Below are 23544 nucleotides of genomic sequence, written 5' to 3' on the forward strand. Positions count from 1 at the left end.
TAGTCCCAGTGACTCTGGAGGCTGAGGCAAAAGCATCGCTTGAACTCAGGAGGTGGAGGTTGCAGTGAGCCAAGATCGTGCCACTGTACTCCAGACTGGGCACAGAGTGAGACTGTCTGAAAAACAAACAAACAAACAACAACAACAAAAAAAAAATCCCACACAGCTTAAATGAAAAATTCAATTTCAACAGAAAGGCTAGAAAATGAAAGCAGAAAAAAGTTCCCAGAAAAAAAGATTTTAAAAGGAATAGAAAATAGAACAGATGAGAATGTCCAAGTTCAAACAATAGAATTTCAGAAAGAAAAAAAAAAAAGAAGAAGAAAACCACATATTTTCCCTAAAAGGCATGAATCTTCAAATTTACAATGTCCATCAATATGTGTACAATTATTATGTGTCAATTTAAAAAGACATTCATCTAATACATAAAGGTAGAACTTCATCAAGAAACATCATAACATTATGGATCACTAAACACCAAAAAAAAGACAAAAAAAAAAAACTTCCAGAGAAAGGAAAATGAAAAATAAGGCTACTCCATAATGATGACAAAGTGCATTTCAAGGTAAAAGTTATGCACAAAACTGAGGCAGAAACCCATTCTGAATAAAGTAGGTGGGAAGGCTCAAAAAAAGATTTAATTAATTAAACTCATGGAGTTTGGTATTATAATATGCTGAGAGAGGATTTAGTCAATTAGAAAAAAGCATGTAGATGGTTTAGCACTGCAGTGAAAGCTAAGTATACTGAAAATTGTCGCAAACAACAAAAAAAATATTAACTCCAGACAAAGCAAAAATTGTGAAAGAGTAGAAAAGTAACAAAAGAATACCACACGGCTCAGCTGTGAAAAGTGTTCACAATAATGTGAATACAGTAAAACATTTAAAAGTTGATTGCACAACAGTATTTGCATGGATGGAGAATGAAGGGACTAGGTACCTATATGTATTTGTGTGTTTGGTGGGGAAAGCAGGGAAGAGAGATAAACTGTTGTAAGTCAATGAACAATTGACAATTTAGCCTTAAGCTAAAAGAAATTATATGCACATTATTTGATAACATAAACACTAAAGAAAACATCAAAAACAGCTGAAAGTAGTTGTCTCTAGACAGCAAGAAAGGAACTACTTTTTATAATAAACCTTTATGTTTACTGTATGCATATATAACTTAATGAACAATAAATCAAATTTCAAATGGACAAATGATATGGAAAGGAACATTACTGTCAAGGAAATGGAAATAGCCAACAACCCTATTGCTGCAGGAGCAATGAGATGCTCAAACTCAGTGAGATGACATATGAAATATGAATCAAGTAGGTAAACATAAATCGAATAAGTAAATATAAATCAAAACAAGATCTTTCACTCATTAGATTGCCAAAACATTTACAAACTGATTATGCAGTCCTGACAAGAATATAAAAAGGAAGGGATACCTTATACTTCCCATAGACTGCTGGCAAGAAGGTAAAATTCAACTATTTTGAAAAGTAATCTTGCAGGATCTATAAGATATAAAATGTACAGGCCCTCTGACCCAGCAATACCACTTTCAGGACTATCTTACTAAAATTAAAAAGGCTAGCAACATAAAGCATTCGATAACCCACAAAATCTTTATTTTTCTTGTTAATTAATTTAATGAGGCTGGGTGAGGTGGCTGATACCGGTAATCTCAGCACTTGGGCAAGTCAAGGTGAGCAGATTGCTTGAGTTCAGGAGTTCAAGACCAGTCTGGGAAACATGGTGAAACCCTGTCTCTGCTAAAAACACAAAAAATTAGCCAGGCATGGTGGTGCACACCTATAGTCCCAGCTACTTGGGAGACTGAAGCATGAGAATCACTTGAGCCTGGGAGGCAGACATTGCAGTGAGCCGAGATCACGCTGCAGCACTCCAGTCTGAGCAACAGAGTGAGACCTTGTCTCAAAAACAAAACAAACAACAATAACAACAACAACAACAAAAAGCAAATCTAACAGATAAGTTTATTCAAAGTAATTATTGTAAAAAAGTATTTGGTGATTATAGTTCATGAAAAAGTAAATGACTGACAGAAATGATATAAGGGACACAAGGGAGGAAATGACCACTTATAAGGTCATTGACTAGATGTTAAGTGATATAGTGTTATTTGAAAGAGAACTAAATACAACTAAAACAATATAATTAGCAATTACAACTAATTCTGTTGTAAATCTATATTACAAACTTAATAGCAACCATTAAAAAGAGTGATGAAAAAGTAAATTGATATACTAACAGAGAAGATAAAATGAAATCACATAGAATTCTCAATCAAAGCCAGATAAGGCAAAAAGAATAAAAGACAAATAAAACCCAAAACACCAAGGGCAAAAAATATGGTAAGTATTAATTTAATTATATCAATAATTAATTGTTAATGTCATAAATATGTCAATAAAAGATGATCAAAGTAGATTAAAAGTCAAGACCCAACTATATGTTGTCTATAAAAATCCCACTTTACACTTTAAACATAAAGACGAAGATAAATTAAAAGTAAAAGAAGAATGAAGGAAATACATACCATGCTAACGATAATCAAAAGAAAGTTGGAGTAGCTGCGTTAGTTTCAGACAAAGCAGTCTTCAAAGCAAGGAAAATTATCAAGGGTAAAAGTGAACATTAAATCATAATAGAAGGGTCAATTTTCCAGGAAGACATAACAATCCTTAATGTGTATGCACATAACAACAAAGCATCAAAATACTGAAATCAAAAACTGATAGAACTGCAGGGAGAAAAAGATGAATTCACTAATAGAGCTGGAGATTTCAACATACCTCTATCAGTAATTGACAGATTCAGCAGGATGTCAGTAAAGTCAAAGTTGAACCAAACAGTACCATCAATCAACTGAATATAATTGACATCCAACAATAGTAGAATATATATTACATAAGCTCACACAGATAATTCACTAAGATGCCACTTTCTGGGCCATAAAACATAAAATAAACTTTAAAAACTAGAAATTATATAAAGTGTGCTGTCAGATCTGTAAAAACACAACGGTTGGGAGCAGTGGCTCAAGTCTGTAATCCCAGCACTTTGGGGCCCAAGGCAGGTGAATCACTTGAGGTCAGGAGCTCCAGACCAGCCTGGCCAGCATGGGGAAAGCCCATCTCTAATAAACACATAAAAATTAGCCAGGCATGGTGGCATGCACGTGTAGTACCAGCTACTTGGGAGGTTGAGGCACCAGAATTACTTCAACCCAGAAGGCGGAGTTTGCAGTGAGCCAAAATCACGCTACCGTACTCCAGCCAGGGTGACAGAGCAAGACTCTATCTCAAAAAAACAAAAAAAAAAACACAATGGTAAAAGAAATCTCAAGAGAAAATGGAAATATTTTGAACTAAATGAAAAATGAAGATACAACTTACCAAAACTATGAGATGTAAGAAAGATGTGGTTTAGAGGGAAATTTATAGCATTAAGTACAAGTATAAAAGTACAAATATTATAAAGGAAGAAAAAAGCTAAAACTAATCATCTAAGCTTCCACCATAGAAAACTAGTAAAAGAAAATTAAATCCAAAGTAAGAAGAAAAGAAATAAAAATTAGAAGAGAAATCAATAGAATTAAAAACATTAAATCAATAGAGAAAAATCAACAAAACCGGAAGTTAGAAGTTAGTTTTTTGAAAAGAACAGTGAAATTTATAAGCCTGTAGTCAGATTAACTAAGGAAAAAAAAAGAGAAGACACAAATTACTAACATCAGAAGTGAAAGAGGGGCCATCACTACTCATTTCAATGATATTAAAAGGATAAGGAAATATTATGAACAATTCTGTGCCCACAAATATGATAATTTAGATAAATTGACCATTTCCTTGAAAGACATATTTTGCCAACATTCACAAAAGAGCAAGTAGACAATCTGAATAGGCCTCTGTTTATTAAAAAAATTGAATCAATAACTAATAACCTTCCAAAATAAAAAACATCAGGCTAAAATTGGTGAATTTTATAAAATATTTTATGAAGAAATTAAACCAATTCTATGTCATACCCTCCAGAAGACAGAAAGAATAACTTCTCGTTTATTATGAGGTCACCATTCCAATAATACCAAAACCAAACAAAGACATTACAAATTCTACAGACTGATATATCTCATGAACATAGAGGCAAAAATCCTCAATAAATATTAGCAAATGAAAGCCAACAAAGTGTAAGAATGATTCATACATCATGAACAAGTGGGATTTATTTCTGGTATATAAAACTGGCTCAACATTCGAACATCAATTAACGTAATATCAAGTTAAATAAAAAAAGAACACTTATTGCAGTGTTATTTATGGAGGGAAAAATCCTAGACACAATCTGATGTTCACTAAGAGGGAAAATGTTTGAATAAATTGTGGTAAAGCTATACACAAAAGTATAATGCAGCCATTAAAAATCATGTTTCATTCTGTATTCACCTAAGAAAATTCCCATAGTTACAAAATAAATCAAGCCGCAGGGTAATGTATAAAATATAATACCATTTTTGTAAAGAGAAGATAAAAATATGACTGCTTGTATATAGGTCTGTCTGATGCAGTGGATAATTATAAGCACAGAGAAAGTCTAGAAGTGTAAACACTAAAATATTACCATTGGTTAAGTGAGAAAATAGGAACTAGAGGAGGAAGAAAAAAGTACCTAGCTTCTTTGCACGTCTTTGGCTTGACTTAATCATGTGTGACAAAAGTCTGTAAGTGAAAATACAAGGGAGCAGACAATGGGGGGGGTAAGGAGACCCATCAAGAGCGCACTCTCCTTAGTTTGAAATTACAGACGTCAAGGTCTACTCTGCCTGCATAGTCCATAATCCTGGTTATTCCAACTTTTTTTAGATCATTTAATATATTATTAGTGGCTTGTGAGAAAACCAAACTATACCTGGAATAATAATCCAGATTTAAAATAGCACATACCTTTCTTGAGAAGAGTTCGTATTTGCTCCATAAAGGAGTAAAATAAGTCCTTCCTCTACAGATGCAATTCTTGCCAAAATACCAGCTATATGAATTAAAGCTGTCTCAGAGCAATTTGGAGATGCCTGTACATTAAAAAGAAAACAAGACAAATCACATAATTTAATGACATGCTAACATATCACAGACTAAAATTCAAGGATTGTATATAGTCTCATAAAGCTATATTATCACAACAAAAAACAAGCTTAATGATTTGTTTGGCTGTGAAATAATATGTCTGAATAAAATGTGTTATTAGATTATATTATTTTACCAGCCCAACTGATGAAGCAAATAAATACAGATTTTTTTCACCTAAATTAATTAAGAATTATTAAGAATTGCTGCTCTTGTTACAGTTTTATATATATTTCTGGTTGGCAAATGTAGTGGACCTTGTATTTCCACTTTGCTCTTTATTTCCCACCCATTGGGCTCCTGGGTATCCAATATAATTACATTATATATGATATCTAACACACTGCCATTCCTTCTAAGGGTGTCATCCTCTTATACACATTTGCGTCATGAATGTACATCCGACTAAGGATAGCCAATTCATGGGCTGGCCAATAGTCAATGATGTCACCTAATAAGAAAACAAAGACTGAACCAACCATATTTGCTCACTCTTGCTTTCAAATGAAAGTACTAAAATGCCTTTGCCAATATATACCAAAGCAGCACAAAGCACACACTGAAAACCAGAGAGCCATGTCAATGCTAGAGTGCATCTACAGTATTATAATTCCTGTTCTTTGTGGGGTCTGCTTATTTACCTGAACCTGCACGGATGCCAACACACATATCATCTATAATACATTTGAAAATGTAAATGTTGCAATTAATACATTCTAATAAATTTAGTAGGCTAGCCTAACTAATGATTAGTCGGGTATATTCACCTAAAGAAGTCCTAATTATTACTAATCATATTGTTTAATATGAATAGCACTATTCTTACTACTTAGCACAAAAAGTATATCATTTTTCATATTAAATATCTTTCTTAAAATAATTTCTCTCCTTAGAATACATTCCTTCTCTCACATATGAGACTATATATATTCTCTCATGTCTATATACATAAAAACACAGTATTTTAAAACTTTCTATTCCTCATTTTAAATATTTTTTGTTTAAAGGTCTGCCTTGCCTATTACAGTATGCTTCTTAAAGGAAATAAACATGTATCATTCGCTTATATATTTGCAGTACCCAGCAGAGGGCTAATGATACAGCAGAAGCTCAATGGGTGATGCTGGATGTCTTAAATTAGATACTGAGTGTCCACTATGTGCCAGAGGGCTACTGTTAAGAATAAATAATTCAAGCATAACATAAGTACAACTACAGAAGTACATAACATGGGAACACAGAGAAAAAACCCACCTAACTTTGCAAAGGAGAAGTGGAAGGAAATTTCAAAAACAAACTCTGGTCTAAAGAGGAATTTTTTTCATGTGGACTATGGTGAAGAAAAAGCATTCAAACACAAGGAGATATAATAACCTTATTTAGAAAGTGCAAATTGTCTATTACAACTGGAATATATAAGAAAGAAAGTAGTTAGGGGACAGAAAACTTGCATTTGCCAAGTTTACCTAGCAAGCAACAAGCAGAAAAGTATGTGACAGCCCACTGATGGGTGAACGTAAGAGAAAGATGAAAACAGTAAAAACACCTCAAAACAGATACAAAAAGGCAAAAGCTTTTAACCTATTGATAAGCCTTAAAAATCACTGCCCAGAAGTTTAAGTCATACAAGTAGAGGGAGGTACTGAATAGACACCCAAACTAGTAACAGTAGCAACTCTGCAACTTGTTAAATGTCTGACCTAGAGCAAGTCATTTATTTTAGCCTCAGTTGTCATTATTAAATTATATAATGTAAGGGAATATACTGTGCAGACTGTAAAGAGACATACATCTGTTCAAATTGGAATTCTATATAAGTGTTCTCTCTAAAGTAATACCAGTTCTTCTTAATACAAAACAGAGTTGATTACTAAGGAAAATAATCACACTTCCAAAAGCTATAAAAATGCCGTAAAACAAATAACAAAACATTTACAAGATTTATTAGATTTCCAAAACAAATAACTTCTTAATAGAATAACTTTGCTAAGTTATTTGCATCAGCAGATCTAGTCCTAATTAAAAAAAAAAAAAAAAAACTTGGATATTCTATGTACTTTCCCTCTGTATATCATAATAAATCAATCAACTGCATAAGCTATAATTTAATACTAAATAAAAATATATATCAACACAAAATACATTCATACATGGAAGGACAGTATAATAAAATATTTCAAATTTAGAAATAAAGTCCCACTGAATATTTACTAATACCCAGGTAAGAGACTCTTTTTCTCCTTAGTAAATAATACCAACCTCAGTTCCTTTCATTAAATTGTGAATAGGCTGAAGAAGTGTCTCTATTACAATGTTGTTATATAAGCATTCCACCGCGCATTCTTTTTGATCACAGAGTATCCATAGAACTTCAGTCACCATACTTGCAGGAGAGTAATTCTCTAATAAACAATTAATATTTTTTAAAACCAAAACATTAAATACTTAGAACTATTTTATGTGTTAGCTGTTGTTGTTCCAAAAAGTTCAACATCAAAGTTAATTCAATACTTCAAAAGTTTTACAACTCAATGTTCAAAGGATGATGTATTACCAAACTATAACCTGACTTAGGGGAATTTCAATTGGCTTAACATAAAAAGTAAGCAAATGACAACAAACATGAATGCCAAAAGACGAGAATACAAAATCATTTACTGTTCGACATTAAGTTACTGCTTAATATTGAAGATGTTGTCCGAAGCAAATGTACAGCTTTTTTTCCTCCTAGAAAACATGTTTTTCTCCCTAGAATACACCTTTACCTTACTTATATTTATTCTTTTTCTTAAATAACATATTCAAGTATTGCGCCTACAAGAAAATTACATTCAGACAAGAAAATGGAAAAAAGGAGGCAGAAGAGAATGGAAACTTTCATAAACTTTTATAGACACTACTATACTTCTTGTATTACCATAAAGCCAGTGGAAATAAAGATCATTTTTAGATTTTCTTTCAAAATACAGTATATACAGGAAAACACAATACATGTAAGAGTAACATGGTTGGAATCATCACTGAATTGAATGATTTTCAGTTTCATAAATTGACATATTTTCAGATATATAATCTAATATCCTCAAAATAATAGTTTTTAATGTAAGATTGTCCTAGTAGGATAAAATACTTTAGTATTTAGACACTGTATGTCTATGCATTATTGGTGTTTTTTATTATTAAGTGTTTTACTTGGAAACTATTCTAAGATGAAAGTTCTTAATTTATGTTACAATATTCCATACTCAAAAAACACGCTGACTCCAGGTCAATATCTGACAAAAAGAAAATGGAAAACAAAAATTCAGTGATTTTTCAACCAACTCCAAGTGAGAAACCCTGTTTACAATGACAGATATTATTGATGAGCATATGGTCATTCTTTCACTCATCCAATCATCTTCCGTTTATTAAGTGCCTAATATATACCAGGCAGTGTACTAGGAACTAACTATGAACAGAAAGGTAAATAAGACAAAAACAATCCACATCATGGTAAACCAAGACATAAACAAGTAATTAGAACAAAGAAAGACGATTTTAATCATAAAGGATGCCTATGTTGTAGGAGTATATAGTCAGAAGACCTAAGGTAGTTCTTTATACATGTAAATGCTGTAAAGACAGAAAAAAAATCTGAGAAACACTGTGAAGATCAATAGGCTAGTATAATTGCTTGGAAAAAACCTATTAGTTTCATATTTTTTAAAATTGATTCAGAAGGTATATGTGTCGACTTGTTACATGGATATACTGAATAATGGTGAGATTTGGGCTTCTGGTGCACTCATCACCTACACAGTGAACACTGTACTGAATAATAACCTACCAGTTGATAGTTATGTTATAGCACTAATATATAGCCCAAACCATTTTTTTCTTTGATTCACTTGAGCTTGCCTCAGAATTTGTGTCAGCAATTCTAGGGTTATTTCCTAGTTTTAGAACACTGTATGTCTATGCATTATTGGTGTGTTTTATTATTAAGTGTTTTACTTTGGAAACTATTCTTCATACTCAAAGGAAAAATATAAGTTATCTTTTAAATGTTAATATTTTAGAACATTTTTAAAAACTAGTCAACAGTCATAAAACTAAAAGGTATTTTTCTGAAAAACATGAAGAGTTTTTTCTTTATTCTTCAATAAAAGAAGACCCTGAAAAGATTGAAGTTTTGGATGTAAGACAAAACAAGTGAGTTGATCAAAACATTTTAGAAAGTATAAAGAATGGAAAATAACAGGAAAAAAAATCACATTATGACCTATCAATCAAATATCCCTCAGTATCATGTCTTGAGAACATTTTGATCTTAATAAAGAACATCATTAAAATTCTCAGTGATTAAATTATAGATTTAAAAAGTAGTACAGTAGAAACATCTTAAAACATCAATGAACAAAATTAAATTTCATGGCTTACTTCAGGACCAATGTAATTTCTCATAATACTGTATCTTAATGAAACCTACTTACCAAAGTAGGTCAGGCACTCAAAACATCTAGACAATAGAATACTTAAATATTTTTAGATGTTTTCTATTTTTCTACCTAAAATAGAAACAGAATTACCAGCATGTGTAGCTGATGTCATCTTTGGACAACTTGGTGAGTAATAGATAAGCTGTGTAAATAGAACAATCAGATCTACGAGGGATACCAAACCTTTAAAAAGAAAATAAAGAGAAAATTAATTTCTAACACATTCTTTCAACTTAGAGAAATTTAACTGAGCTTTCATCCAACTATATAATTGAGTTTTTGTACAGACTATTGGGCAATCAGGCAGAAGGGAGCTATAATCTCAGATAGAAGACTCCAGAACAAATTACATACAAATTAAAACACAATAAGGCAAGCAATGCTGTAGGTGGTATGTAAAGATACAGTTTTACCGTTTATTTTGAACCAATCACTTAAGATAAACCTATGATAGAAAGATGTATGAATCTGATCAAGGCTATTTGAGTTTTTTCAATTAGAAGTAGTAAAATTCAGCTTGCCAAGTTGGTCCAGCTGACTTATCTACACAAAACTGTAGAACAGGCCGGGCACGGTGGTTCAAGCCTGTAATCCCAGCACTTTGGGAGGCCAAGATGGGCAGATCACGAGGTCAGGAGATCGAGACCACCCTAGCTAACACGGTGAAACCCCGTCTCTACTAAAAAAATACAAAAAACTAGCTGGGCGTGGTGGCGGGCGCCTGTAGTCCCAGCTACTTGGGAGGCTGAGGCAGGAGAATGGCGCAAACCCGGGAGGCGGAGCTTGCAGTGAGCTGAGATCCGGCCACTGCACTCCAGCCTGGGCGACAGAGCGAGACTCCGTCTCAAAAAAAAAAAAAACTGTAGAATAAGGCTTAGCAAACTTTCCTCTTTGAAGAACTAGAGAGTAAATATTTTAGATTTTGTGGCCAAATGGTCTCTGTCACAAATACTCAAGTCTGCCATGGTAGCACTAAATATATGTAGATGATATGCAAATAAATGAGTATGGCCATTCTCCAATAAAACTCTGTGTGCACTAAAATTTAATGTATATTTCTCACATACCACAAAACACCCTAATTTTTTTCAACAATTTAAAAACATAAAAACCATTCTTAGCTCACAAGTGTACAAACAAGATAGTAGAACAAATGTGGCCCACAGAAAAAATTTACCAACTCTTGCTATAGAGGCTTACATTAGAAGAGTCCGGTGAAATCACATGTGAAACTTAAAGGTGACTGTTGACCTAACATTAGTCTAACATAGTCTAACATAGTAGAATAAACCTCTAGAAACTCAATTTTCAGGTGATCTATAATATCTGGTAGGCCAAAATGTAGATGTTAAAAGTCAATACAAAATGATAAATAAATTATAGATGACAGACATATAAATATAAGCTGAACACTGCACCATCACAAGTATACATTAGTATATTTCTGTAAAGTTCAACAGTATCCTATAAAATGATAGCTCTTTTATTAAAAGTCAATTATCTACTGAGTGCTCATTATGCATACAATTATGTGGCACTACCATGGGAACTACAAGAGATGTATATAAGGCAATGTCTTTTCTCAAGGAGCTCACAATCAACTGAGAAGAAAAGATTTAGAGAAATTAAAAAAGCTACAAAACAGTATAAAAGAGTATTCAAAATAAATATACTCTATACCAGGGGTCAGCAAACTATAGCCATTGTGGACTGATTTTATAAGGCTCACAAGATAGGAATGGATTTCACATTTTTTAAATGTGTCAGAGGTCCTCAAAACCATGCCCAGATTCAATGATTCACTAAGAAGACTCAGAGGATTCAGCATATAATTGTATTCACAGCTATGATTTACTATAACAAAAGGATACAAAGTAAAATCAAAGCGCAAAAGTGCATGGGGTGAAGTCCAGAGCTAACCAGTATAAACTACTAAGCGTCCTCTCCTGGTTGAGTCACAGAAAATACGCTTAATTATTTCAACAGCAAGTTATGACAACACATGTGAAATGTCATCTACCAAGAAAACTCATTAGAAAACCAGTCCTTTAGGTTTTTGGGGGATCTAAGTATGTAAGCACACTCTACCTAGCACACGCCAAAATTTTAAACTCCCAAAAGAACACCAGATACTCCACATAATCAACATTGTACAGTTTAGGCAGTGATCAGTGCACAGTTTAGGCACTCATCAGTTCTAGAAACAATAGGAAATCCAGGTTCCTAGGTCCCAGCCAAGGTCCAACCTTGCAAACAGGCCTTTCTAAGGATAGCTGTTTCAGGCCTGCTGCATTAACTCTTTTTTCGTACACACATAGAGAGAATATACAAAAGTAGTATGTGGCCAAAACAGCCCAAAATATTTACTATGTTACTATGTGGTGCTTTACAAAAAAAAAAAACCATTTGCTGGTCCCTGCTATACACTATATTCTTAGTTATCATTTTTAATTCCCTTAAGAGTTTAAGAATATACTAACAGCATGTGCTGAAGTTTGACAGGAAAAAAGTAAATGAGACTTAGGGTAAAAATAATATGGTAATATATAAAATGACACAGAGCTTTGCAGTTTATAAAACAGTATTTGCAAACCTCAATTTCTCTGTGATCACAAAAATTCTGTAAGCCAAATAGTACTGATTTCACAATTCAATTTTTACAGATAAAGAAACTGAAACAACAAAGGTTAAGTGATTTTCCCAAAAGATCACAACTAGTTTATAATGGAATGAGAACTCAAGGTCTTCTAGCTCTAAATCTATATCTGGATTCCTAAAGGCTGAAGGAATAATAACAAAAACAAAAACAAACAAATAAACAAAAAATACATGTAGGAAGAAGTACACACTGAAAACTAAAAGAAAACAAATACTTCGAAGTGTATAAGCTATCAATAGACTAAAAGGTATGTAGCTAAGTACCGTAGAAAGGAACATGTCAAATTTCCAAGTTTGAATACTCCATCATATATAAATCTTAGCATATCTTAACAAAATTTATTTCTCCTAATTGTACTTACCTTTTTTATTCTTCAGCTTAATAGGAAATAATTTTCTGCCTTGTTTATAGACCAATAATCTTCCTAAAAGGCACAGTGAGTGAATGAAATAAATATATTGTAATTCTTGTCCTAAGTAGTAGAAAGTTTTCTGCTTTTTTCCTTAAAAGAGAAGCAAACAAGAATATTTATTTAGTGTCATTATATTTTACAGTACCTGTCTTCATTCCCTTCTAGACATTAAACAAGGCTACAGGCTAGAATGGAGACACTGTTGGTCTAAAATTTTTTAATTATTTATTTTCCTTATTGTTTCCTAAGATCCTTTACAATAAAACCCCAAAGAAAAGCAATCATCTTAAAAAGCAGCCTCAGAAAGCAATAGTATACATATAGTGTCCATTCTAAAATAAATACCATAAGATTGTCACAGTTATCTGTCACTGAAGAGGAACTTCAAAAGTAAGTTAAGGGCAGAAGAAAGTTAATAGAAAATGTTAGTTACTGTTTAATTCTACCAATTAAAAGCCAATATTACAAAAGATCATATTAACAAGCACACGTCTAAGTGAAATTAGAATCTCTAAGATATAGACATCTCCCAATATGTATTTGTCATTCACTCATTCACCTGCACATTCAACGTCTGTTGAGTACTTATTTTATACAAGATCCTGAACACTAGTGTCAAAAACCATTAAGAACCATGAAACTGGGCTTCCAATCCAGAGTATGGCAAATAATCTGATCCGACCAGAGCATGAGGAGAACGAGTGGAAGAGAAGGGACTAGAAGGGGCAGATCATGGAGGGACTTAGCCTCATAAGGAATCTGGACTTTATTATAGAGTCAATTGGGAAGACATCAAAGGGTTTTTTTTTTTTTTTTTTTTTTTTTTTTTTTTTTGAGATGGACTCTTGCTCTGTCGCCCAGGCTGGAGTGCAGTGGCCAGATCTCAGCTCACTGCAAGCTCCGCCTCCCGGGTTTACGTCATTGTCCCACCTCAGCCTTCCGAGTAGCTGGGACTACAGGCGCCCGCCACCTCGGCCGGCTAGTTTTTTGTATTTTTTTTAGTAGAGACGGGGTTTCATCTTGTTAGCCAGGATGGTCTCGATCTCCTGACCTCGTGATCCACCCATCTCGGCCTCCCAAAGTGCTGGGATTACAGGCTTGAGCCACCGCGCCCGGCCTGACATCAAAGGGTTTTAAGCAGCAAAGTAATAAATGTGAACTGTGGAAATCAGGCTCTGATGGCAGTATAAAAAGTGAATAAAGAAGGTCAAAGTCTGAAATAAAAAGATCAATCAAGAAAATCATGAACAAAACATTAGTAAAAGGAATGCAGAAGAGTGGTAAAAATAAAAGTTTAAGAAAATAAAATCAATATGCCTTAGGAAGGATTACACATGGACAGTGAAAGAATGAGAGAAGATAAGAAAACTCAAGGTCCTAATTCAAGTATCTTTGTTCAGAGTAAAGTTTTCTTCTATTTAAGTAATTCTAAAAAGAAGGCCAGGAGCAGTAGCTCATGCCTGTAATCCCCGCACTTTGGGAGACCAAGGCAGGTGATCACCTGAGGTCAGGAGTTTGAGACCAGCCTGGCCAACATGGCGAAACCCCGTCTCTGCTAAAAATACAAAAATTAGCTGGGCATGGTGGCAAGCACCTGTAATCCTAGCTACTCTGGTGGCTGAGGCACGAGAATTGCTTGAACCCGGGAGGCGGAGGTTGCAGTGAGCCAAAATCACGCCACTGCACTCCAGCCTGGGTGACAGAGTGAGACTTTGTCTAAAAAAAAAAAAAGTCTAAAAAGGGAAAAAAAACTGCCATTTCAATCTTTAATATTTTAATTCAAAGTGCCCATGTAACATCCAGATAGAGACATTAAATAAGGTGAGTGCATGTGTGTGAAATTCAGGAAAGGGATGTGGTCTCAAATATTCCAGTCATCATTTATATATAAATATATAATATTTGAAACCATGAAAGTAAATAGTTTCCTCCCAAGAGAGCAGGTAGACTAAGGTGAGAAAAGCGCCAAGGGCAAAATCTTTATGAGTACAAACATACAAAGAAAAAGAAAGAGATTTTCAAGTGACCAAGAAAAACTTACTAGAGAATGAGGAACTCTGAGCAAGAATGTTACCATGACGAAGAGTGAAAGCAAATGCTGTAGAAGTAGGACAAGAAAGAGGAGATGCTGATACATGGGAAGGTGATGGGGCAGAAGAAATAAAAGCCTTATTTCCATGGTTGAAAAGTGAATATAAGGTAAAGAATGGGACCTGGGAGTATAGAGACTACTTAGAATAGAAGAGCTCTTCTCTAATGGGAAGCAGAGAGGTAAGGCACATAATGAAGGAAAGAACTCGCTCAATTTTTCAATACACACATGAGAAGGTTAGAGGATGCAGAGAAAAGTGCCAGTAAAAAGTGAGACACAATAATAACAATCTTCTGGTTCTTAACACACACACAAACACACACACAAACACACACACAAGCAATGTTCTGGTTCTTAAAAGACACACACACAGAAGATAAAAGAATCAAGACACCAATCTAAAACAAAACATCTCTTCTTTGCAGGCTAAGAAAAGGAAATATTGATTAGGGCACATAAATATATATTTGCATACAAAGAAGCAAGCCACTTAGAGAATTCATATCTGGAAAGTTCCATTTTTCTTAATGAAAGAGTAAGCAAGGGCTCCTCCTCCTGAGAGAGAATTGGGCAGGAGCAATGCACAGGGTTCAATGAGACTGACAAGGGCTTGTAATAGCTCTTATGGAACCCTGAAGAAAGAACATCTAGGAAGATTACAAAGCAACAGAGAGAGAGCAACTGAAGTCAGAAAATATATATTTACTATCAAGCCATGTCATATACTCTCTGCTTAATTTCCTGAGTACCAGAAAAGATACAGAATTGAACTGACCTAAAGTTGGGCAACTGCAGGCAGAAAACTCTTGAAACAGAAATGCGCAAGAATTCTTTTAAAAACATGGCAACAACAACAACAAAAAAATGCACTGAGACACCCTGAGGTCTTTAGTAGATAGGGAAGAGAGCAAAACCATGAAGGGCTGAGAGAGTAATGGGGGGAAAGGAGCTAAATATTACATTTTTATATCAAGAAATTAGAAAAATCTGTAAGTTTGTAAATGAGATAACATATGAACTTATATGTCTTTTTCCTTCTCTTTAAGAATAAATTATAACTTCTACACTTTCTCCTCCCCTACTAAACACTAGCTTGTGAAAACCATTAATTATTGGTCTATCACCATCCCCCTTGCTTTGAGTTAGATAAAGAAATTCACCCAAGAATGAAGAAAAGTATAAGATATCATCATACTCTCAAAAGAGCTTACTATATGCTTAAGGAAACAACATAAAAACAACAGAACAATAAAAGCTATCAGGTTCACATGGCAAATTGTGTGACATAAGCAAGAGCAAGAAAAATTCAGAATAGGCAGGGAGGCCTTGAAATTTACAATACAGTTTCTGCCAGGAGCAAGGGCTCAGGCCTATAATCCCAGCACTTTCGGAGGCCGAGGTGGTTGGATCACAAGGTCAGGAGTTCAAGAGCAGCCTGGCAGGCACAGTGAAACCCCATCTCTACTAAAAATACAAAAAATTAGTCAGGTGTGGTGGCAGGCACCAGTACTCCCAGCAACTTGGGAGGCTGAGGCAGAAGAGTCGCTTGAACCCGGGAGGCAGAGGTTGCAGTGAGCCGAGATCATGCCACTGCACTCTAGCCTGGGTGACACAGCGAGACTCTGTCTAAAAAAATTAATAAAATACAATTTCTTCTTTCATGATAAATAAGATATTTATTAGTGTAGGGAATTATGCATGGGGCAGTAGGAGTAAAAATAATGTTGTATAGGCATTGGTATGCACAAAAGACTAAGAGAAGATTCGTTTTAGTCAATAACTAGAGGAGAGATCGTATAAGAGAAATTGGGGCCAGATTACGAAGCATTTGGGACATTTTAGCTCAGACAGAGAATAAGCAAAGAAGGATCACGGGGTGACACGGAGTGTTCAAAAATAAAAACAACATTTTATGGAAGTTTTTCTCCCATTAAAGTGCATATGTGCCTGATTAGATGACTGATACATTACTGTAGGGGAAAGAATGGACTGTATATTATTGCAATATAACAGATTAGGTTATATACCCTAGTATGAATTGAAGAACTGCATCAAATAAGAATCAGTATGGTGGTATATTAATTTCAAATGTAGATCTGTTATAGAAAATAATGATTATAGTGTATCTTATAAATGTGTAAAACATATTTTCCAATGTCATTAATAAAAGTGACCTCATTTACCATACTAACAATCATTAAAAAATGAAAGTTACTAATAAACTCTATTTACTAATAAAATTTACCATTTTTAAAAGTATATAATAGAGGAAATAATACTTACTGCAATGCTTTGAATGTCCCAAAGTTTCCTCAGCTTTCCTAGTCTTACACAGTTCAAAGTACTGAACACACTGTTGAATGGCTGTAGTTATCTGATGAAATAATAAGTTATTAATTCCAGAACTCTGCAGCCCTCAAGTTCAAGAATTAAAAGACATTAGTCAAAGCTGTAAAAATGCTTTGGAGAAATATTTGAGAAAAATATTTAGTATAGTACCTTTCTAGCTATTAAAGCTCAGCCTCCTCAATTACATTTTAACTATGGCATCACTCTGGTGAACACTGTGAAAATATTTGTGGACCAACAAATACAATAATGTTATAATGTTGGTGTCATTGGACAGAAATAAATATATACTTTATATTTTATAGTGAAAGATGCAAAAACTCTCTGGCCATGACCATAACTTTAGAAACTATCTTGTCCAGTTCCTTTGCCTTAGAATGTTTTCCTCCTACCCAGCCAGCAAAATATCAAGTGGATCAAGTCTTTATTTCCATCTCAAATACCAGAGTTGCTAAAAGTTGATAAAGAAAAATCTCGTAAGTCAAAGAAAAGAGTCACAGTAACAAAATGATCTCCAACCCCTACTGTACCCAGCAATTCTCCTATTAGTCTCCATTCTAACTCCTCCTCTCATTCTCCACAAGCAGAGGCTTCAAACCTTCTCCCCTTTCCTCAGCACCTGCCTACCCATCGATGGCCTCTTATCCTAATTCCCCAAAAAAATAAAAGTCACCAGTGATATACGGTGTGATAATTGTTAAGTCTGGTAACAAGGCAGTTGTTGGGGACCTTGAAAAGGTCAGTTTCAGAGGAGTTTGGTGAATAAAGCCAGACTATACCAAATAAAGGAATAGGAAGTGAAAAAGTAAAGGCAGTTAGCATAATTTTTATTTTCAGGAAAGACAGCAAAAGACAGTTTAAAATTTAAAAATCTTCAAACAGACCAACAACTGTATGTTAGAGTCAAGATTAAACTCTTTTTCAGGTTAGAAGGATATGGTTATGCTTAAATGTTACTGGGGGAAGCCATCAGAGAGGAAGAGTTTGACTACATAGGAGACAAAGGGGAGAATTGATAGAAAACAAATATATACAAGAGGAAGAAGCAGATGGAATCCAAGTGGAAGGAAGGATTAATTAAGCTTTAGATAGGAAAGAAAACGAAGGTTTGAAAAGAAGCAAGTTCATAATTGTAGCATCAAGGAATCAATGGATTTTCCCATCTCGTTCATTTTTATGGCCTCAGTTGTATGCAGAAAAGAGGTAACATGGCAGGACTTCTATCTTTAGAAAAAGCCTCCTTACAAGGTGTGATTTTGATAGCATTTAGGAACTTGGATTTCAGGAGGGCTGTCATCATTCTGAGAACTGAGAATGGCTGACAATGTTTACACAAATAATGTGGTTTATGAGGAATACCTGCTTTCCCTCTAGGAGTCTTGGACCCTGGTATGTACGAGGCAGAGGGTTTCTATGTGATCAGCAGCCCTTCCTCAAAAACAAAAACCAGGCACTGAGTTTCTAATGAGCTTCCCTGGTATATAACATTTCACATAAGTTGCCACAATTCAATGCTGAAAGAATTAAGCACATCTTATGTGATTCTAGTGGGGAAAAGACTCTTGGAAGCAATTTCATATATTCCATACTTCATTCAATGAACTTTTTCCTCTTTGCTGATTGTTCTTTGTATCCTTTCATTGTTAAAAATGATAGCTGAGAGCATAACTATATGGTGAATCCTATGACTCCTCCTAGCAAATCGTTAAACCTGGGGGTTGTCTTGGGGACCCCTCCCCCTCCCATATCTACGAGTCTTTTCTAAATCAAACGTCAGGGATCCAGACCCATGCCTCCCAGAAATCTGCATTTCAAATATGACTAAATCTAACAAATCTAAAAATCATTATCTTTTCCAGTAAATGTGTGCCTCCCACTGTGTTACTTATCTCAGTGAATGACATTAATCATCAGTTGTCTGAGGCCTCAATCACAACCCCCTCATTCAAAAGTCCTCTAAATCCTACATTCTAAATAAAGTATTTTGAGTCCATCCATTTATCCCAATTCTGTCTTATCCTTCTTCCATGGTTCCATCATCTTTTGCTTGGATTATTATACAATGTATTAAACATCTTTTTGCTTCAATACTTCTCCCCTATCTCTACCTAGAACCTTCGACCCATTTTCTAACAAAAAAAAAAAAAAACAAAATAAAACAGAAGTGGATTAAAATAACAACTAACACTTTAGGAAACTCTTGACATGAAAAATTTATAAAATAATACACTTAAGAGAAGCTCTAAAGAATTAGAAGACAAAAGAACAAACAATAGACTGCTTCTTTAACTGAAAACTCAAAACACTGTCTCCAAAATAATCTCTCTCAAAGACTCTTTCGTTCATTCAAGGCTTTAGAAATCTACCCTCCTTGCAACCATTCCTACTCAGCTTTATCTTCACTATCCACTTACTTACACTCCCTTCTTTTCCTTCTACTCTTTCCCTTATATTTTCTTAAACATGCTATCTTTATTTGAGAAAAGGCAGCAATCACAGGAAAGAAAAGGAATAATCTCAGGACACAAACAATCATATTACATAACATCCCTTTAAACCACAGGAGCAGAAAGCAGATCTATAGTAGGTGAATTTAAATACTAGTCTAAAGAGTCAAGGTGAGAGTATAATGAATGATTTTTCTAACCCCTGTGAAAATAGACACAAATTTGCTATAAAATTCAGGGTTGTATTTGATACTTATTGCCCTATACTATCAAATATACACCAGCCAGTTCATTTAATTGTTAACCCCTAAGACAGAGATTTTTTTAAAAGGTTAAGTACAATAAGACAGGAAAAACCAAGGGAGAATTTAAATGACCAAGCCGTCAAGTCATTTTTTAAAATGACTTTCAGAGAGCAGTAAAAATGGCATTAAATAAAGCCGTTTCAGAAACCATTCCTTTAGGGGTTGACTGAATCAAGATTCAAATTGTTAAAAATTAAAGGTTAAATATTTACACTGACAGTCAAAACTTTTAACCCGTTCATGTCTTTGAGATGCTATAGGAACAAAGATTATCTTAACTTTTTCAGGGATATCTATAAAAAACCAACAGCATATACAAAAACTGATAGCTTAATGCCACCTACTGAAAATGTCATAAACATAAGATAGACTAGAACTACACAAATACAGTAGCCACCAACCACACGCCTATTTAAATTTAAATTAATAAAAACTAAATAAAATTAAAAATACAGTTTCCCATTTACTCTAGTCTCATTTCAAGTTTTCAGCAGTCATATGTGGCTCATGGTCACTATATTGTACAATGCAGATATTTCATCATTGCAGTAAACGACATCAGAGAGCACTGATGAGAAGCTAGAGGAAATATATCAGCAGATCATCATGCTAAACAGGCTGCTATGAGTAAAGTTCTTACACAAGAATCTCTTATAGAACAGAAACACAAATTGATGGAGTGGTCTGCAATTTCCCTCACAGATGCACAAAATTTGACCCTTGATTCTGAAAATACAACGGGAATAAACAGATCTTGCATCATTTTCCCCAATGTTTATTTTCAAAAGTGGGGCCAAGTTTACTTTACAACAATAAATATAATATGAATAATATTTTGATACTTTGTAAATTTAGGAAAGCTTTTTAGAGCAAAGGAGGTTTAAGTTGAAATGTCAAACAAGTTTGATACACTATATACATAAAATAAAATATTTGACTAAGTTGATAAAATATTAAGATGATTTATAATGACACAATTCCATTTGCAGGTGAAAAGTTAAGGTATAGTTAACTTTTCAAATAAGAAACCAATTTTAAGAATTAATCTGTAAAAAAACCTTATTTGAAATACTTTCATGGGAGCCTCTGTGATAGCAACAGTGACTTATTATCTGTACATAAACCATGGGGAAAAATCATCCTGTTCTTTATTTTTCCTTTCTGTATTCTAGCAAGATCAGTCTATGCTCATAAAGCAAAAACAAAGTTTTATTTAAAATGGGAATGAGAGAAAAATGAAATGTGGAGAAAGAATTATTTAAATTCAATTTCTCTAAAAATTTTTAAGTATATTTTACCTTTACAAATAAATTCTTACCCTATTATTCAATATCCCTCTCTTCTGCTGCTGCTCAATTCTCTTGATTCTCAAACACAAAACAATTATTATTCTCCTTCCTTCATTTTATGCTCTACTGCACTCAACCAAAAATCACAATTCCAGAATCTTTTCTTCATGTGACTTCCAAATCAAGATTCTGCCTAACCACATAAACGATGTTTATTGACCCAAAGCTATATCGGTATAACATTTGAATATCTTAATAAATTTTGTGTTTTTCATTTTGTCAATTATTTATTAGACTTGCTGATTTCTTTTTAATTTTTTCAGTACCCTTACATATTGTTCTACTAGTAGTAACAAATGTAGATGATTTTGGTAATATATTTTAGAGTATTAAGTCTACATTTGGTATAACTCAAACCAATTATTGAAAATGCAAAAGTATTTATCATTATGAGTTTTGCCATATAATTTTCACTGAAAAACATGGGTCTATATGATAGAAGTAATAGCTTTATTAATACTTGATCTGAATCAAACTACATGCTACTGATTAAAAAGATGGCTTCTCTCAAACCAGCTTGTTATTTATAGAAGCCAATTTACTATATACATAAAACATATTTCCTAATTGCTATCCTGACTGCATTCATTTTAAGTCTCTATTGTTATCACTTTATGTTCCACAGGATGGTACTTTAAGATCACATAAAAGGCGAATTGCTTCATTATCCAATATTAATTATCACCACGCAACTTTGCATATTCAAGTTATTACATCATATATATTTTGGTAGTATTATTTCTCAACATAAAAAAGGAATTACAGACTTACCAGAGACTTATATTTCTTTTCAAGAAGTCTTAATACTGTAGTTCTGCTATAATGTGCATGCTAAAATTAAAAGGAAATGATATTTAATACTCAAGCTGTGCCACTCAAAATCTATTTTTCCTGCATTATCTTCAATGGCAACATCATAAATCACACAATAGCTTAGGTTTAAACCATTATAGTCAATGACAGGTGTTTATGTGTGTATTGGATTAGGAGGATAGCAATCACAAGAATGCAAATCGTATCAAAAAACTTGCAGATCATTTAGTGACCGACCAGTAGAACATTCTACCCAACGTGTCCAATTTCCACACTAAACTATTTTAAAATCATCACCAAAAAAGTATACATATGACAGAATCCAAAAAAAGATACACAGTGGGGAAAAGAAAAAAAAAAAAGAAAGCACAACTCTTATACTGAAGAGGATACTGTATGGTCTACATGTGCAGAAATCTGCCAACACTGAAATGCTCTAAAGTGACAGTACCCTAATCATTTTCTGCCAACCATAATTAAAAATGATTCAAAGTGTCAAAAGAGCTTTAAATCTCTCCTTGGAGCAAAATATAGATGTAATTAAAACATGTAAATAAATAGCATTGTATAAAGCCGGGGAAAACTATAAATATTGTTTAGCTAGATTATATAAGATATCATTGGTGTTCAAAATATAGTTTCTTCATTTCACTTAGGAATAAAAATATTGGCCAGGCACGGTGGCTCACACCTGTAATCCCAGCACTTTGAGAGGACGAGGTGGGCGAATCACGAGGTCAGGAGTTCGAGCATGGTCTCAAACTGGCCAATATGGTGAAACCCTGTCTCTACTAAAAATATAAAAATTAGCCAGCCATGCTGGCACGCACCTGTAGTCCCAGCTACTCAGGAGGCTGAGGCAGAAGAATCGCTTGAACCCAGGAAGAAGAGGTTGCAGTGAACCGAGACTGCGCCACTGCACTCCAGCCTGGGTGACAGAGAGAGACTCCGTCTCAAAAAAAAAGAATAAATTTTTGACAAACCTAACAAAAACAAGCAATGGGGAAAGGATTTCCTATTTAATAAATCGTGTTGGGAAAACTTAACTCAAGATGGATTAAAGACTTAAACACAAGATCTAAAACCATGAAAACCCTAGAAGAAAACCTAGGCAATACCATTCAGGACATAGGCATGGGCAAGGACTTCATGACTAAAACACCAAAAGCAACAGCAACAAAAGCCAAAATTGATAAATGGGACCTGATTAAACTAAAGAGCTTCTGCATAGCAAAACAAACTATCATCAGAGTGAACAGGCAACCTACAGAATGGGAGAAAATGTTTGTAATCTATTCATCTGACAAAGGGCTAATATCCAGAATCTACAAAGAACTTAAACAGATTAAGAAGAAGAAAACAAATAACCCCATCAAAAAGTGGGATATGAACAGACACTTCTCAAAAGAACACACTTATGTAGCCAACAAACTTATGACAAAATGCTCATTATCACTGGTCATTGGAGAAATGCAAATCAAAACCGCA

General features: G+C 34.0%; 1 protein-coding gene across 1 annotated transcript in view; it reads right to left on the bottom strand.

Moving 5' to 3' along the window:
* The window catches only part of TBC1D32 (TBC1 domain family member 32), a 227788-nt gene that overhangs the window by 169589 nt on the left and 34655 nt on the right, over window positions 1–23544 (bottom strand). The window contains exons 11-16 of the mRNA XM_038000966.2: window positions 22015–22074; window positions 17077–17167; window positions 12651–12791; window positions 9721–9813; window positions 7409–7551; window positions 4970–5094 (exon numbers count right to left, since the gene is read on the bottom strand). Of these exons, the coding sequence (XP_037856894.2) occupies window positions 4970–5094; window positions 7409–7551; window positions 9721–9813; window positions 12651–12791; window positions 17077–17167; window positions 22015–22074 (653 nt within the window). The remainder of the gene's footprint in view (window positions 1–4969; window positions 5095–7408; window positions 7552–9720; window positions 9814–12650; window positions 12792–17076; window positions 17168–22014; window positions 22075–23544) is intronic.

This window comes from Chlorocebus sabaeus, chromosome 13, assembly GCF_047675955.1.
Source record: "Chlorocebus sabaeus isolate Y175 chromosome 13, mChlSab1.0.hap1, whole genome shotgun sequence".
NCBI classification, from domain to species: Eukaryota; Metazoa; Chordata; class Mammalia; order Primates; family Cercopithecidae; genus Chlorocebus; species Chlorocebus sabaeus.